This window comes from Nicotiana tabacum, chromosome 3, assembly GCF_000715075.1.
Source record: "Nicotiana tabacum cultivar K326 chromosome 3, ASM71507v2, whole genome shotgun sequence".
Lineage (NCBI taxonomy): Eukaryota > Viridiplantae > Streptophyta > Magnoliopsida > Solanales > Solanaceae > Nicotiana > Nicotiana tabacum.
The window spans coordinates 146,348,339-146,366,013 of NC_134082.1; the positions used below are offsets into that span (position 1 = coordinate 146,348,339).

The following is a 17,675-nucleotide window of genomic DNA, read 5'->3' on the forward strand; positions in this document are numbered from 1 at the left end:
AGGACCTCGTCGACAACTATTCGCATCCTGTGAATGTGGATAGAGATATGTATGAGGAAGGAGAAGAAGATGTTGTTTTGAAAGAATGCGGTGCACATGCAGCAAAACAAGGTGATTTATCTCCTATGCATAGCGGCAAAATAATGAAAGCACATACAAAGAAAAATAGTTGGGACGACAAGGTCAGTGATTTTTTAAATATTAGGCGACCTCCAATGAGAGTTGCCAAACAAAAGAAGGTTGCCCCAACTACCTCAACGAGGTCAAACCGTTCAAAAAAGAAGTCATGAATTTTGAAGACATTTTGAAGAGCTGGGACAGTGATGACAAAGAATTACAAATTGAAGAATTTACAAGTTTGGGCAAGAAGGGACAACAATTTAATTCTTTCTTCATTTTATTCTATCATTATGTTAGTATACTCATTTGTAATATCATCACAGAGTATGTTATAAACTTTGTGATGATCATTGATATTTGGTACTCTCTAGTTCTTATTTTTTACATGCATGCTAGTAGGTGAGGCTATTTTACGCCTCAATAGGATTAGTAAGATAAGGTTTAGCCCGGTTTGTGTTACCTTGGTCCTATGCCTTTGGAAATTATCCACACGGCTATGAGATTATATGCCCTCGTGAGACTTTGCAGGCAGCTACACCATGAATCCTCTACATGAGGCTGCCATAGGCATTGTGAGGCGCGGAGGAGTGATTATATAGCCAAGGCATATGGGTAACAATATCGGTGCTATTGTCCCCCTTATTTGTACTATTCCTAATTGTTGTATTTTCTTTTCTTTTTATTAATAGAAAACTAGCCCTAGGCGCTTGCCTAGCGGATTGCGAAAAAAAAAAAAACAAATTTTTGCAGTAACGATGAGAGTCTCCAATCTTCTCGAGTTGCTAAGAAATAGAAGGAAAAATCAAACTAAGATAGCAAAAGCTTGTTTGGATTACATCTGATTGATCTTTTCTTTAACCCACGGACTAAATCAGAGCAAGTTAATACATAGGTGATAGAACACATTTTGTTGTTGAAAATTTAAATTGCCATGAAATAATGATTAAATAAATTGAATTACAGCCAAATCAGAACAATCAACCTCCTTGCTCCCAACAGTGTTAAATTTTATGCTGAATTGACAACAAAATAAGGCATCAACAGTTAGTCAATTAAGCGTAGTTTGCGGCAACAAAACCATCAGTTAAACAACAAATCACAGATTGTCCTATGAATAACTTGATCAAGCTGTTCACTTAAACACCCTCAGAACAGGACGCTGAGTTGAAGAATAACAAAAATGCGCCACCAGGGAAGTGGAAAATGATGGGAAGGATTGACATCTCTGGGAAAAGGCTAGCTAGCTAATGTATACTTACATTTTCTCCGATGCTCCTTTAACTATCTAATGTTCGATACACTAGAACAGTGGTAACGTTCGACATTGGTTCTCAAGAACTCTCGCTTTATATCTTCTCTTGAAGATATCTTGTCTAAACTTTTTAGTTTCCTTCTGTATGTCCATGAAAGGCTTCTTTTCTATGCTTTCTCTTTCATATTCTATCATTCTTTTTCTCTTTTCCACTGCGATAGCTGCTAACTCGTCTTCCTCCTGTTGTCGTTGCATCTCTTCCTACAAAAACATACGTCCAAGCAATGAAACAAACATAAGAAACATTGTCAAGTCATCTTACTTGTGAACCAATATCAGAACAAGATCATAATATATAGTTTCTTCTAGCATTGAAGCAGAGATATCGAATGTTACAAGAGCAGTAGTTGGTAGAGCCGTCCAAGTAACATTTACCGATTTCCTACATCTAGCTATATAATAAAGAACATTGAAACAAAAAAGAAAAATGGGTGTTTGATGAAATAGGAGCAACTGTGCATGAGTTGAAGAGGATACCTGGAGATCATGTATGAGACTGTCTAGAGACTTGATCTTCCTATGTGGCCATCGAGGGATGCCGAACTCTCTGCATTTCTTTTTGAGTACTGTAAGTCCAACCTTCAAACTTTTTGAAGCCTCCACAATTGGAAGGTCAAAGTACTTGGCAAGATCTTCCAAAGCGAGTCTTGCTATGTCTTTGGTTCCCGCCCTCCGTTTCTTGTTCTCTACAAATTCATAATCCTTTTAGCAAGTGTCTATGCTTTTATCAGAGAAAAAAATGTTTACATTTATACATGTTAAAGTAGTTAAAGACTGGTACATCTGGTAATTAGAACGGAAGTTCCTAGAAAACTAATTTTTGTAACATCAGACAGACAGAAACTAGCTTAATGCAACTGCTGCTAATTAAACATATCTTAGGTCATAGTATCCAACAGTATTAGGACACCAAGAAAATGAATTAGATTAAATATTCGTTCAACGTATAAATAATTAACATATACTGAGCAGCTTTTAACCCTGCTAAAAGAAAAGGAACACAAAACATAGAGAACATTCAAAAACTAACATACCTAAGAGTGATTTCTTTTCTACAAGGCAATTAATTTGTGTTGTCCCCAATTTACCTTGCAGTAAAAAATACTAAGACTGATCTGTAGCCAAGAAAATAAGTCCATACAGAGCGGCAATTAAGGCCGATACTGCTCCAGTCCCTGCCCTAAAACTAAAAGAGGGTAAATAGAATCAACAAGTTGTTATTGCACTGTTGTGTTTAGCTCAGTTCTAAAACATAGAGCGGTCTTCCACTAACAACATATCAAGATGCTTGTCTCTTATTTCAGCTTTGTGTTAGTAATTCTCTATCCTTTAAGCATTTATACAGCTTTGCGTTAGGTACCAAAAAGAGCGAATATGAAGCTAGGGAACTATTTGGAGGATAAAAGAAGGAATTTGAAGCTATTTGGAGCAGATGAGCAATAAAAGAAGAAGGTGCACAGAAGAGAAGGTCCACTGCACCAACTGGGTAGCTCACGGCGCGCTGGTATTGCTGCGTAGTGCTGAAAAACCAGCTGCCGGCTGAACCTTCAGTTCTCCACACCACCTTCTTTTATTGCTCAAAATAGCTCAGTTTCCTGCTTTTAGCACTATAGTTCCATTAGCTCCATTTTGGTTTTTCTTGGTACCTAACACCACAATAATCCACAAATTAGGCCAATTACAATTAAAACACCAGGCAAATCATTCAAAACAGAAAAAATGCATAAAATATACAACACAATTTTGACTCATCAACCAACCTAGTATAATTTTCACATCCTTTAGCAAGTACGGACAAACTAAGTGCGAACCAAGTTCATTAGACTGAATTGGTGACCCAAACCGATAGTGAACTGCTCCTGCACTACCACAGAAGGAAAATTGTCCATCTAGTTTACAGTGAATGCACTCCGTTTTTTTCCTTTATCAGCATCTCTTTACACATCCGATATTTTAAACAAAATAAGCTAAATATGGAATCATATTTGTAATGACAAGACTTTATGACATCCTTAAAGATACGAACATGTTTTTACTCTTCAAACACTTCGTCTTATTATGGAACTAAATATAATATTTTTGGAATAAAGTCCACACATTTCACTCCTAAAAATGTAAGTTAAGCTAGGAAAAGAAAAAACAAGGTGCCAGGTTTCCCGGAAATAATGTCACAGATGACAGAAGGTACCTTCCTCTTTGAAACAGAGAAAAGAGCAGACCAGTAAAAGACTACTAAATAATAAGCAGATAAACTGATGGAAGCTAGCTCACATATTGCAAAACCACAGAAAAGAGAAATGATGAAATCCAAGCATGCAACTGAAGTCTATGGATCAATTAATTGCCATTTTTTATCAAATAAAGTGAGAAATTTGCATCATACTAATAGGCATTAAAACCATGATCCAGAACACATAAATCAAAATCAAGAAGAAAAGAAAATGCACAAAGCATAGCAAATATAACATAAACTCATAGGTGTTTGCAAGTAGCGCTGGAGTTATGACTTCCAAAGTAAAAGGAATAAATGCTCTGATAGAAGAGCTATGTGACAAATAAGAACCACCCATCAAGTACTTACGAAATCCACGTTTGGAAGTTCCTTGTCCATAGTAAAGCCAAAATCCAGAGAATGCTCTTTAAATCTATAGCTTTATTTAGTATATTATAACTACATTCTATCTTAAAGAGAATCGGCTAAGATGATGCAGTACAGCCTGATGGAGAACACAAAAGACGCGGTACTACAGCAAATCATGTAAATCTCCCGTCCACCGTGATATATGAACTCTTACTTGGCCTCAAAGTCCTTCCCATCAAAGGTGACATATGTATGATCATATCGCTAGATGTTACAATATTGTTTTTGCCACGTCCATTTAGAATATTTGGATTGCCAATTAAACATAAGGACGATATACATCGCCATAACAATGATATTGTGATATCCAATGCCAAAAGCTGGCAATAAAACAAAGGAACTTCTAACAGTTAATGCTTTTGATTTTAAATACAGACTTTTACCGGTGGTTAGGATAGGACATACAGCCAGTGTCATAAAAAATTCCTAAACCCGTAAGATCCAAAATATTTATAGAGACATATCTCCTTTTGGAAACCAAAATATACAAGTATACACAACAGAGTGACGATGTACATATACATGTAAGATCAATATATAAGTAACCTAATATAAAGAGTGATTTGTTAATAGGAAACCTAGAAATTCACATGAAAATATCTGGTCAGGTCATTTCACAGAGTTACCATTGTAGTAACCGTCATTTTAAATTTTCTCTGATCCACTATATAATGAGAAATATATCTACTATGGTAAAACACATCCGCATAAATAATGAGTTCTTTGCTTGAAAGTTCCATCTTCCCGTGCAACATATGAATGTTGTTCAAAAGTGGTTTAGTTTGTTACTTTCAAAACAGATCACTTGATTTTTAGGGGGAATATACCCCGATGGAGATTGTTATGTTTCATTAATTTAAATGCAGCCCTTTTATAGAGCTTGGTTAGTAAACACACTAATAATGAAGACTGCATTAAGCTGAGGCCAAAACCATGCCGCTCTTGTAAGATAGACAGCCTTGAGTGATTGGGATCATACAGAGCATGAAACCATTCTCTCCGGGGACCTAGTGAATGCTTGAGAACTACTGGTAAAGGAATTGAAAATGTATGACTCACCACGAGAAACTTTGCACATCAAATGTCTAGCTAAATTCATGAGATGTCGGAACTCGTACCAATGATATGTTTCCAAGAAGCACCACAAGTTAGAAATAAAAGGCCTAGAATGATTCCTTGTTTGTATAAATCCATCACAAAATAGGACAAACTATTCGCAGTATCCGCCATTTTAATCAGCAATACATATTTTTATAGCTTCTTTTGAGGCCATAAACAATCCTAGCTTGAAAGATCATATTCATAGTAGAATAAGCTCCACTAAACCACCATTCAGATTAACTGTAAATAAACCAGCATGAATTTCAATATGATCTCATCTAGTTATTAGTGAATGTCTAAGCATCCAGCATGAACAATGAAGAAAAGATACAGCTTACTTCTGTATGCTATTAATATGAACTTCATGTTCAATATCCAACTGTTTGATACAGAAATTGAAAGACCTTCCTGTATATAAACAAAGTTGGAATTTAACCTGACACATTTTGGTCATTTTCTTCAATGTCCGAGTCTGAATAAGGGAGAGAGTTAAGATCCAGAAAGGGCACGCAGCGTTTCACGTCTGGCTGATTGCTTTTACTATTGTTACTTCCACTTTCCTCAGTGCTTGACCTTCCCGATGAATCCCTGAATTCGACATTTAGTGCTAACTCAGATATAGCACGCAGATCATTGGCTAATGTTGGTATAAAATCCATCTTAGGGTTTCTGGATACATAAAGTAAAATAATTAAGTAAGAAAATAGAGAATGATTTAAAGAAGGACATCACCAAGTCACATAAATGCACGTAGTGACAGGAAACACAATTTTTAATGCTGAAACAAAAACAATTACATCAATGGAACGACAAGTAAATGATCTCCAATTTCTGAGATGAAATAGGAAACAGCACAAACAGTAACAATAGCCCACATAATATAAAATTAACTACAGAAATAATAACATCCCAGTGAATGATAACTGTAGCACCAGTTGGAGCCTTGGAGGGATCAACCATTATGACTAGTCTGAAACTTCAAGGCAAGAGTATTATGAGCCTAAATGGATTTCACCTATGTTCACATTTGCTAATCAAAAGAATTTCTAGTCGCACGAAAAATCTCATGACTTCTTATTGAACCAATATATAAGATGCAACAAAAAGAATTTCTTTGCCTTGCACAGGTCCTTCGTTGCATGTTTGGCTGAGGGAGCATACCATGAAGCCAGAAACGGCTATATAATTGCATCAGAACCTCTACAGGCAAGTAAATTCATCTTATAAATGCTCAGAGCATAGCCAAAGTAAGTCATTCTTCAGAATCTACTGCAGCTTTTGTAGCTGCTCTGGCTTAGTAAAGGATGAACTACAGATAGTAACCAAGAATGACGAGTCGTGGATTACCAGAGAACTAAAGATAACAGGTATTTTCAAGGGTTCAACTAAGAAAAGGATAGTTTTTAAGGGGAATTAAGAAAAAAGAGAACATCTTGGCATCACTTTAAAATTAATCAAAAACCAAATTACTTTATCAGTACTAATTTGAACACAACAGGCACATCCTGCTATGACATAAACAATGACCTCCAGTCATGCAAAGCTGCAAACTTTACACAGTCATGAAATCATTATTAATTCAGAAAGATTCGAGAGAACTAGAAAAATATTTTCTCCCTCCCAATTTGTATGCCACCTTTCCTGCTCGGGTCATACCAAAATATTTGACATCCCATTTCTACTCACCCTAACAACTTTCAAAAAATCAAATTCATCAAAAGAACATTCAAAGCTTAAAATTTGATGTGACATTTCCAATGTCAAACAAACTTTTTTCATAAAAAGGTAAAATCTTTCATTAAAAATAGCACCAGGGAGATGCACAATATAAAAGCTATTTATAACAAAATTCAGTTGTTCCCTTTAACTCAGGGAACTATTGAAGTTTATCAAGTGAGTTGTGTCATTTACAACATTAAGTTTGGACTAAACAGGCAAAAGGTGCTGATTCACATTCTCTGTAAAGCGAACTTTCTAACAACTACTTTAACATTCCCTGCTTTATCATTAGTATAACGTATAAGTCAAATAATCATATCAAACTCTGTATCAATTGAAACACCATTACATAAAATGGGGCATAAGAGGACCAGTTTCCTAGTGTACTAAAGATGATAAAGCAAGAAAATTTAAACTCAGAAAATGAAAACGTACTCAGCAAACGAAAGCCAGTCAGGACTAGCATTAGTACTGGTGGATTGATGGCGTCCCGAGTCATACACAAACATGCATTTCCATACACCATTTTCAATCCCCACAAACTGAGCAGAGACATCAAATTTGTGCAATGTGATAACTGGAGCAAACCCAGTTTCCTCAAAGTTACTGGTTTCATGAAACAAATACTCCCTCTCTTCCATTTCTTCTTTTCCTCCTTCTGTTCGGTATACATGCACCGACCTAAACATCACTGTTAAAAGAACAGAGTATATTAGCTAAGAAAAATATATGCATTTGAATGAAAACAAAAACATGAATCCAAGATTTGGTTTTAACACCGACCCATATCAAGATTTTGGGTTTATAGCGTAAAAAACATGAGAAAACAGAGAGATTAGGATACATACCAGGATACAAGAAGTTTTGGAAAATGACAAGAGCTGTGAGGGTACGGTTCTGCGAAGAAGCCATTAGAGAAAGAACAGAAACTGAAAGTGAAAAGAGAGAGTTTTGATAGAGGAAAGAAAATGAGTAATTGGGAAGCAAAAAGGTTGAATGAAGAGAGGCGCATTCCCATTGCATGAGGCTCAGTTGTCATTTCCCGGGGAGGAGAGAGAGAGGGAGAGAGAGAGAAGCAGAAGGGTGTGTATTTATTATTCTTTTCCTATATTTCTTCTGTTTCATTCTATTCACTATAGTTATTGACCTTTTCCTTTTTTGTTGAGGGTTGACTAAACACATTCATCTCTCCAAATCTTCTTTTGGGACTTGATTTCCGTAATACAGCTTTGTCATAAGTTGTAAATTTTGTTTCAGAAACTTTTTCAAAATTTTATTAGAAAAACTTTCAATCAAACACCAAAAAGAATAAGTTTTTCTGTTTTTTTCAATTGGAGATCTTCCCTTTCTGGTGATTAGTTGAAAAACAGTTTTTTGCAAAAAGTTCAAATAAAATTGGATGAAACACTTTCTTAAGATTTCTGAAGTAAATGCTATAATCGGGAAAGAAAAAAAAAAAAGGGCTTCAAACCATTTCAAAGTATGTCGGTTTTTACGTTTGAATATACATACAATGATCAATTTATTTTTAGCAGTTACTTTCAGATCCTAGAGGTTCACTTTACCATTTAAAAGGAGATATTACTTAGCTTGCAACTAAATTCAAAAGATTAAGAGAGTCAAGTGAAATTTACTACACAACATTTTTATGATTGTGTTATAAGAAAAGAAAATCAATGTTTATAATGACTTCATTTTATTTCCAATAATGAAAAAGGGAAGCATGGTGAAAGAGTTGGGGGCTCCCAATCTTGGTTTTGTTCCAAAGCATTGAAAAGTTTAAGGGAGACGGCACCAATGCTCATGCAAAACACATCACGCGTTCCATCGAAGTACCCAAAAGTAAATTGACAAAACATCTGAATCGCCGCCAGGAAGAAGTACTGTATTTCTTAAGAGTATCGAAAGGACCAAACGTGCCTTGTGAAAATAACATAAGCTTTTGGTTGCATGTCCGCCACGTGGCGATTAGTGAAAGAGTCTCATAGGCTTCACTAGATTTTTTCACTGATGCTGCAGCTACTGATTACTAGTAACGGATAGTACCTTTAAAATGTATTACCGACTGGAATCGGGATGTTTGGTATTCTTCACTCTATCTCGATCTTTTTATTTACCCAACTAGATGGAAGTGTGTGTGTACAAACTAGGTTCAAGTCATGGAAAGTCTCGAATCAACCATCGCAATTGCAAAAGTAGGAGAAGAACTCGCTGCATTTTTCAGCTAAACCCCTCAAGTTTATAGAGAAAGAACTCACTGCATCTTTAAATTTACGTGCAGCTTCCAATCTCTTAACTTTGGAAGCTAAGATAGAAACTATGTTCTAAGTCATGGGAAGTCTCGAATCAACCACCGCAAAAAATAATTGGAAAAGTAGACAAACTCTTTTAACACTTCCATGTTGCGGAAGCCAAATGTATATAGTGTGAATAAGTCACAATTACTATACCAAAAATTAGGACAGCCACCAAATAATAAATAAGACAGTAAAGCAACAATAAAGGGAACACCAGAATTTATGAGGTTCGGCTAATTTTGCCTACTCCTCGGACACAACCAATATTTTATTCCACTCCAAAAATACAAGTGAAATAATACTAAAGAGAGAAGATACAAATGCCTTAAACAGATGAGAAGGCAAATGAGAGGTGTGTTTCAATCCTAAACATTAGGCCTTCTTTTATAGGGGGAAAATCCCCCCAAACTTAACTCCCAACCGATGTGGGACTTTGGCATTTTGCCAAACTTCAACAAATCTCCACCTTGGCAAAATTCCACATTTTCAATTCTCTCTCAATAACAAATTTTGGTTGTGTCTTCATCTTCAATCTTCAGTGTTCAACAATGTTGATCAAATCCAAACAATGTTGAAACTTGATCGCAGTCACCACCTTAGTTAGCATATCAGCAGGATTTTCCGTAGTATGAATTTTCTTCACTGTGACTCCTCCTTCTTCTATGATTTCTCGTACGAAATGATACCGAACATCAATATGCTTCGTCCTTGCATGATAAACTTGGTTCTTCGCTAATTGAATAGCACTTTGACTATCACAAAAAATTGTGATACCTTTTTGTTCAACACCAAGCTCCTTTAGCAATCCTTGAAGCCAAATTGCCTCCTTCACATCCTCTGTAGTAGCCATGTACTCTGCCTCTGTTGTAGACAAAGCAAATGTTGACTGCAAAGTAGACTTCCAACTAACTGGTGCTTTTGCAAAAGTAAACACATAACCAGTAGTTGATCTTCGTTTGTCCAGATCACCCACAAAATCTGAGTCACAATATCCAACTACAAACTGATTGTATTCCTGCTCAAAAACTAACCCGATATCTACAGTATTATGAATATACCGTAGAATCCACTTCACAGCTTGCCAATGCTCCTTCCCTGGATTGTGCATATATCTGCTAATAACTCCAACAGCTTGTGAAATGTCAGGTCTTGTGCAAACCATTGCATACATCAAGCTACCAACAGCATTTGCGTATGGTACCTTTGACATATACTCTCGTTCAGCTTCATCCATTGGCGACATAGTAGTACTTAGCTTAAAATGGGGAGCAAGTGGAGTACTAACTGGCTTAGTCTTGTCATCTATGCCAAAACGTTGTAGTACTCTCTTCAAATATTCTTTCTGAGATAAACAGAGTTTTTTTGAACGTCTATCTCTAATTATCTCCATGCCAAGAATTTTCTTTGCCTCACCCAGATCCTTCATCTCGAACTCCTTCTTCAGTTGATTCTTCAATTTATCAATTTCTTCTGAATTCTTGGAAGCTATCAACATATCATCAACGTATAGGAGAAGATATACAAAGGAACCATCTTTAAGCTTGCGCAAATACACACAATGATCGTATTTGCTTCTCTTGTACCCTTGCCGCAACATAAACTCGTCAAATCGCTTGTACCATTGTCTAGAAGATTGTTTCAATCCGTACAACGATTTTTCAAGTTTCCATACCATATTTTCTTTTCCATCAACTTTGAATCCTTCTGGCTGAGTCATGTAGATTTTCTCCTCCAAGTTTCCATGTAAAAACGCAGTTTTTACATCCATCTGAACTAGTTCCAAATCCAATTGTGCTACCAAAGCCAACATAATTCTAATGGAGGAATGTTTTACAACTGGAGAAAACACTTCATTGTAATCAATTCCCTCCTTTTGAGCATATCCTTTGGCCACCAATCTTGCTTTGTAGCGAACATCTACTTGGTTAGGAAATCCTTCCTTCTTTGCAAATACCCATTTGCACCCAATTGCTTTCTTTCCCTTCGGGAGATTGGCCAATCTCCATGTATGATTCTGATGAAGGGACTGTATTTCATCATTCATGGCAATCCTCCACTTATCTTCTTCTGAACTTTGGACAGCATCTTTATAAGTGGTAGGAATATCATCAGCTACAATTGAGGTTGCACAAGCAACCGTCTCTATGAGACGAACAGGTTTCGTTATTGTTCTTTTTGGCCTGCTGGTTGCTATTGATTCAAGTTGTTGTTGAGGTTCCTGAGTTGGAATCTCCTGTACTGGCTCTCCTTCCAGAGGGTAATCTTCATTTGTTTCTTCCTCTGCTTCTTGTGTAGGAAAAATAAATTTTCCCTCAAACTCCACCTGCTTAGAAGCACCTTCATTTTGTTTGGTATCTTCTATTACCTTATTTACCATAGCAAATTCATCAAAGGTAACATCCCTGCTGAATATTACTTTCTTTGTCATAGGACACCATAAGCGATATCCTTTGACTCCAGAAGTAATTCCCATAAAAATAGCTTTCTTTGCCCTTGGATCCAATTTTGACTCTGTCACATGATAATATGCAGTTGAGCCAAACACGTGCAAAGAGTCATAATCTACAGCAGGCTTTCCATACCATTTTTCAAATGGTGTCTTGCCATCAATAGCAGCAGATGGTAAGCGATTAATGAGGTGACATGCATATGTAACTGCCTCAGCCCAAAATTCTTTGCCCAAGCCAGCATTGGACAACATACACTGTACCTTCTCCAGCAAGGTCCGGTTCATACGTTCTGCCACTCCATTCTGTTGTGGTGTATGTCTAACAGTGAAGTGTCGGACGATGCCATCATTTTCACAGACCTTATTGAAATGATCATTTTTGTATTCACCTCCATTGTCTGTGCGAATACACTTGATCCTCCTGCCTGTTTGATTCTCCACCATCGTCTTCCATTTGAGAAAAATTCCCAGCACTTCATCTTTGTTTTTCATTGTATACACCCACACTCTTCGAGAAAAATCATCAACAAAGGTTACAAAATAGTGCTTCCCACCCAATGAAGGTGTTTTGGAAGGACCCCAAACATCAGAGTGTACATAATCCAAAATGCCTTTAGTATTATGGATCGCTGTACCAAATTTAACCCTTGTCTGTTTCCCTTTGACACAATGCTCACAAAACTCCAAGTTGCAAGCCTTTACTCCTTTTAACAATCCTTGATCTGATAGAGTTTTCAAGGATTTTCCTCCAGCATGTCCCAAGCGCATGTGCCATAGCTTGGTTGCTTCTGCCTCTTTGTCGTCACTGGATGTCACTGTCGTTGTCCCAATAACTGTACTACCACGATAGCGGTACATATTATTATTCTTCCGATTAGCCTTCATTACCACTAGTGCACCGGAGCATACTCTCATCACTCCATTTTCTGCAATGATTTTGAACCCTTTTGATTCTAGGGCTCCCACAGAGATGAGATTCTTCTTCAAATCCGGTACATATCGAACATCTGTTAATGTTCTGATCATTCCATCATGGTTCCTTAATCATATTGAACCAATGCCATATGAGGTAAGAGGGCTGTTATCCGCTGTGTGGACGACTCCATATTCTCCTTCTTGAAATTCCACGAACCAGTCCCTGTTGGGACACATATGATAGCTACAAGCCGAGTCCATCAACCATATGTCTGATGATGTTGATGACTCTGTTGTAACTAATGAGAAGTCTGAATCATCACAATCAGCTACATTTGAATCCATAATGGTCTTTCCATTGTTATGTTTGGCCTTATTCTTCAACTTCGGACAGTCTTTCTTCCAGTGCCCTTTTTCTCGACAAAAGGCACATTCATCTTTGCTGGGTCTGGATCTTGACTTGGATCTTCCCTTCTTTGTCCTCGTTTGACTTTGAGGACGACCCCTCACAAATAGTGCTTCTCCTTCTCCGCCCTTCTGTTTTTCTCGCTTTCTTTGTTCATAGCTGTACAAAGCCGAACAAACTTCTCTGAGAGAAACTTCGTCATTTCCATGGAGTAGAGTAGTTTCAAGGTGCTCGTACTCATCAGGAAGTGACTCCAACAACATCAAGGCCAAGTCACCATCATCATAAGTTGTATCCATATTTTGCAAATTTGTGACCAACTTATTGAAACTGGTGATATGTTCATTCATCGTGGTACCAGGAACATAGGTGAAATGAAACAGTCTCTTCTTCATGTACAATTTATTTTGACTGTTTTTCTTCAAAAATTTATCCTCCAGTGCTTTCCATAATCTACTTGCAGAAGTTTCCTTTGTGTATGGATATTTCTGCTCTCTAGCAAGGTAGGATCGAATGGTACCGCAAGCAACACGATTGATAATTCTCCAATCTTCTTCTCCAATAACATCTGGTCTCTTTTCTTCAATAGCAAGATCTAGCCCTTGTTGAAAAAGGACATCTAGAACCTCGCCTTGCCACATCCCAAAATGTCCGGACCCGTCAAATATTTCTACCGCAAATTTCGAATTTGACACAATTCTTGTCATAAGCGAAGATGCCAATGATTACGTATTGTTGACACTTGATGTAGATTCTTCTTGTTTATTGTCTCTCATCTTTGACACAAATATTATTTAATAGCTGACGACACAAATCAAGATTATTTCCTTTCTGGTGTAGAAGATCAGACTAAGCTACAACCACAGAGCATACTCAGACAGAACCTTGACTCAGTTACCAAGATAAATCTTTTCTGATGTGGAAGATCAGACTATGTTACAACCACAGAGCATACTTAGACAGTACCTTGGCTCTGATACCAATTGTTGCGGAAGCCAAATGTATATAGTGTGAATAAGTCACAACTACTATACCAAAAATTAGGACAACCACCAAATAATAAATAAGACAGTAAAGCAACAATAAAGGGAACACCAGAATTTACGAGGTTCGGCTAATTTTGCCTACTCCTCGGACACAACCAATATTTTATTCCACTCCAAAAATACAAGTGAAATAATACTAAAGAGAGAAGATACAAATGTCTTAAACAGATGAGAAGGCAAATGAGAGGTGTGTTTCAATCCTAAACATTAGGCCTTCTTTTATAGGGGGAAAATCCCCCCCAAACTTAACTCCCAACCGATGTGGGACTTTGGCATTTTGCCAAACTTCAACATTCCAAGTCTCGTGCCAACCCTCTACGCTCCTTCCTGTTCATTTGTAGGCCGAAGAAACTAGAAAGGCTAGCTATAGCCAGAGGCGAAACCAGAATTTGAAGTTTATGGGTTCGGAATTTTAGTTTTTTTCAGTTATTGGGTTCTAAATTAATAATTTGTATACATTCAAATAATTTCTTAAGACAAATACATGTTTTGAACTAAAATTACTGGATTCAGCTGAACCCGTAATCCGAATGCTAGCTCCGCCCCTGGCTATAGCTATTACTCTTACAACAACGAAATAATTTCAAGTAAAGACTTCAACATTGGAATATAGGGACAGAAACCACCTCAAGTATATTCTCCTCGTCATTGTCCATGCCAAACTGTATTATTCTGCCAACTGTCAGCTAAAATGACAACATATCCAGCAGCATCAATTTGGTCTCTAGTCCTTCAGCTCTTCGACAGCACCCTCCTCCAACGAGGCTGTCTTGGGAAAGAATTCTTCACCAAAGTACAGCTCTTGAAATACAACAACATATCCAATACAAGTAGGGTCTGAGAAGGGTAGTGTGTACGCAGACCTTACCCCTACTCTGTGGGAGTAGAGAGAGTTGTTTTCAAAGACCCTCGACTCAAAGTACAGCTCTTGAAATATCTACACAAAAATAGCACAAGAACACCAAACGGGTCAATGTCTGAGGATCTACCCTTCTCCTATATCACTATAAGCCCTTGTGATATGCACGCAAACAGGCCATGACAAAGAAGGTAAAGCACAAGATGAAAGAAGAAAAAAGGCGGCAGCTATCAGGGAAAAAAGAAAATAGGGACCAACATAAAAGAGGTCCATTTAAGAAAAGCAAAATGTGTTACCTTTTCTGTAGCAACCAGAAGATCATGGTAGTATGGACTCCCATCTGGCATGGGGGTACAAATGATGTTATCTAGTACATCCTAAAACTGATGGACGGAATTCGGGAAAGTCAGGACAACACGCCGGACATAGATCACAAACTCGGGGACCATTTGGTAGCATGTCGCATGAATTGAGATTATTAGCTCATGGATAAATGATTAATTATTTGGGGATCGCAAGGTGTATCACAACCCGATATTTTGTGCTTGTCGTTTGGTACAGTTTGCTTAATCCCATGTGTACCTTAACAGTAACCCACCCAATCTTGCGTTTTACACGAAAATTGAAATATCAGTCCAAGTATAATCTTCATGCAAAACAAGGGATTATATAATATATAAGAAACTAGATTAATTAACTACACTACAATATTTGATTTTTCCATCACAAATTCATGTCCATCCAATGTCCATCAATCTAACACTAATTATCCATAATTTACAGAAGAAGAATCGCAACCTGGTTAATAGAATGTAATAATTGTTGGGAAGAAAATAGAGAGAGAAGAAGATTGTTGCATAGTTAGCAAAACGTAAATATTACAGGACATAAAAGTAGAATGTTTTCGGGGAAAAGGAGAAGAGAAGAATAACAAAGGGAAAAAAATCATAGGAAAAAAAAATAAAGGGGTGGAGAACATTAAATTGCAAGGGCAGGAGAAATAATTACAAGGAAGACAAATGAAAGGAAAGAGACAGAGCAATCAGCTTAAGGGAGGGAACAAGAGGAGGGGATGGGAGGCAGAAAATCATAATCTCAGCTACATGGTCTTTTCTCTCTTGGAGGGTGGATCGACCGACAACAAGTAAAGCAATCTGCAGGGAAGAGGAGTCGCCGGAGGTAGCAAGATGTAACTGGAAAGGCTCAGTGTTGGAGGGAGATGAAGGGCAAGGAGGAAGAGAAATGAAGCAAAAGCTATCCTTAGCCCCATTATAAGAGGGGATCTAAAGGGTAATTCTCACACTTAATCCCATGGAATCTAATCCATGAATATTGATACCACACCCTCCCTCCGGAATAAAATAATGACTGAATTCGGCGATAAGCAATCCAACTGCTCGTCTGGCTTTCAACTCTAAACAAAACACGGGTGATAAACTTCAAGAGTAGTTAATTCCTATCCGCCAACCAACTAATGTACTATGCTCAGTGACACTAATGAACATGTTTTTTTTATGTTTACACTAATGAACATGTTAGATATTCTATATGATAAGTTGATAACCTCTATCTAAATGTGCAGAAGATTCCAGGCCAAAATAATCCATAACCCTGAAGGAAACAAAATTGACTGACAGCAAAGGCCTAAAAAGCGAAAGGCGCTTGATAGCAGTTTCAGTATTTTTACAAACAAAAAGCATTATCAAAACGAATAGCACATTTCCTTTAGCGAAATGAAACAAGAACTGAAGAAAATTCATATTGAAACAAAATGGAAGCTGGTAGCTGTGTAGAGCAAACCAAAAACAAAAAAGGTAAAAGAGGGTATTCCAGATACCTTAGTAAGCTCTTGAGTATACAAGACACTCCAAAGTAAAGCAGGTTTTGCATCTCTAGTTTCACTATAGTTCTCCACAGATTTATCATTTTCAGAACTTCCAGAAACTGGAACGCAAAACAGCGGATTGATGGCTGCATGCATTAGCTTCTTCCCCTGAACATCATCCTCACATATGGCTGAGAGATAAGTCAAAAACCTGAAAGAGAGAGCAACGAACAAATTGGGATATGGTACTTGAAGAATTAACCTAGAATTTGTAACTCCAATTCTAGTCAACTTAATTGTATCAATTACTTCTATAATTAGAGAGATTCAGAATCAAGTTACTGAAACACATTCTTTGAGTAGTCAACATGGTTTCAGAAGCTTGACGGGGAACGTTAGTATATATAAGTAGCTGAACAAACTTGATGAGTGCCTGTAAATGACTCAGGTTGAGTCATATACACAACTTGCACATACTTCTTGATACCAACTTGGTGTTTATTAGGGAAATTTTAGAGTTAATGGAAGAAAAGAGAAGGTAGTTAACATGTGCAATAACATTCTAAAAGTGAAAGCCAGACTAAAGAGTGCATCCTAAAAAAATAATGAATTCTGAATAGGGATATGTTAACACGGATGTGACAGCAGACCTACAGCACTAGAATAGTGGTGACTAATAGCATATGTTCGGCCAAGCTTGTCTTTGGCGAAAAGTGCTTTTTTTGGCCAAAAGCACTTTTGACCTCAATTTAAGGTGTTTGGCCAAGCTTCTAGAAGGAAAAAAAGTGTTTTTGAGGAGAAACAGAAGCAGAAAAAAGTAGCTCTCTCCAAAAGCACTTTTTTGAGAAAAATACACTTAGAAGCAGTTTTTTAAAGCTTGGCCAAACACTAATTGCTGCTCAGAAGTGTTTTTCAAACTAATTAGCCAAACACAAACGGCTTCTCACCAAAAGTACTTTTGATAAAAGAACTTTTAAAAAAAACA

At 37.2% G+C, this 17,675-nt stretch overlaps 1 protein-coding gene across 1 annotated transcript; it reads right to left on the reverse strand.

Moving 5' to 3' along the window:
• Nucleotides 1–1,420: 1,420 nt before the first annotated feature.
• LOC107799489 (protein RKD5-like) lies at nucleotides 1,421–7,805 on the reverse strand. Its single transcript, XM_075246492.1, has 6 exons — nucleotides 7,742–7,805; nucleotides 7,329–7,584; nucleotides 5,611–5,843; nucleotides 3,621–3,694; nucleotides 1,910–2,134; nucleotides 1,421–1,633 (listed from the first exon to the last, which is right to left on the reverse strand). Exons 1-6 carry the CDS (start codon nucleotides 7,803–7,805, stop codon nucleotides 1,421–1,423), a joined length of 1,065 nt encoding a protein of 354 aa, XP_075102593.1.
• Nucleotides 7,806–17,675: the final 9,870 nt, after the last annotated feature.

Coding starts and splice junctions, on each gene's coding strand:
- LOC107799489 (XM_075246492.1), bottom strand. CDS start 7,805: ATGGCTTCTTCGCAGAACCGTACCCTCACAGCTCTTGTCATTTTCCAA. Junction 5,844..7,328: donor GACTGGCTTTCGTTTGCTGA/GTACGTTTTCAT, acceptor TTATGTATCCAG/AAACCCTAAGATGGATTTTA. Junction 1,634..1,909: donor GTCTCATACATGATCTCCAG/GTATCCTCTTCA, acceptor ATGTTTTTGTAG/GAAGAGATGCAACGACAACA.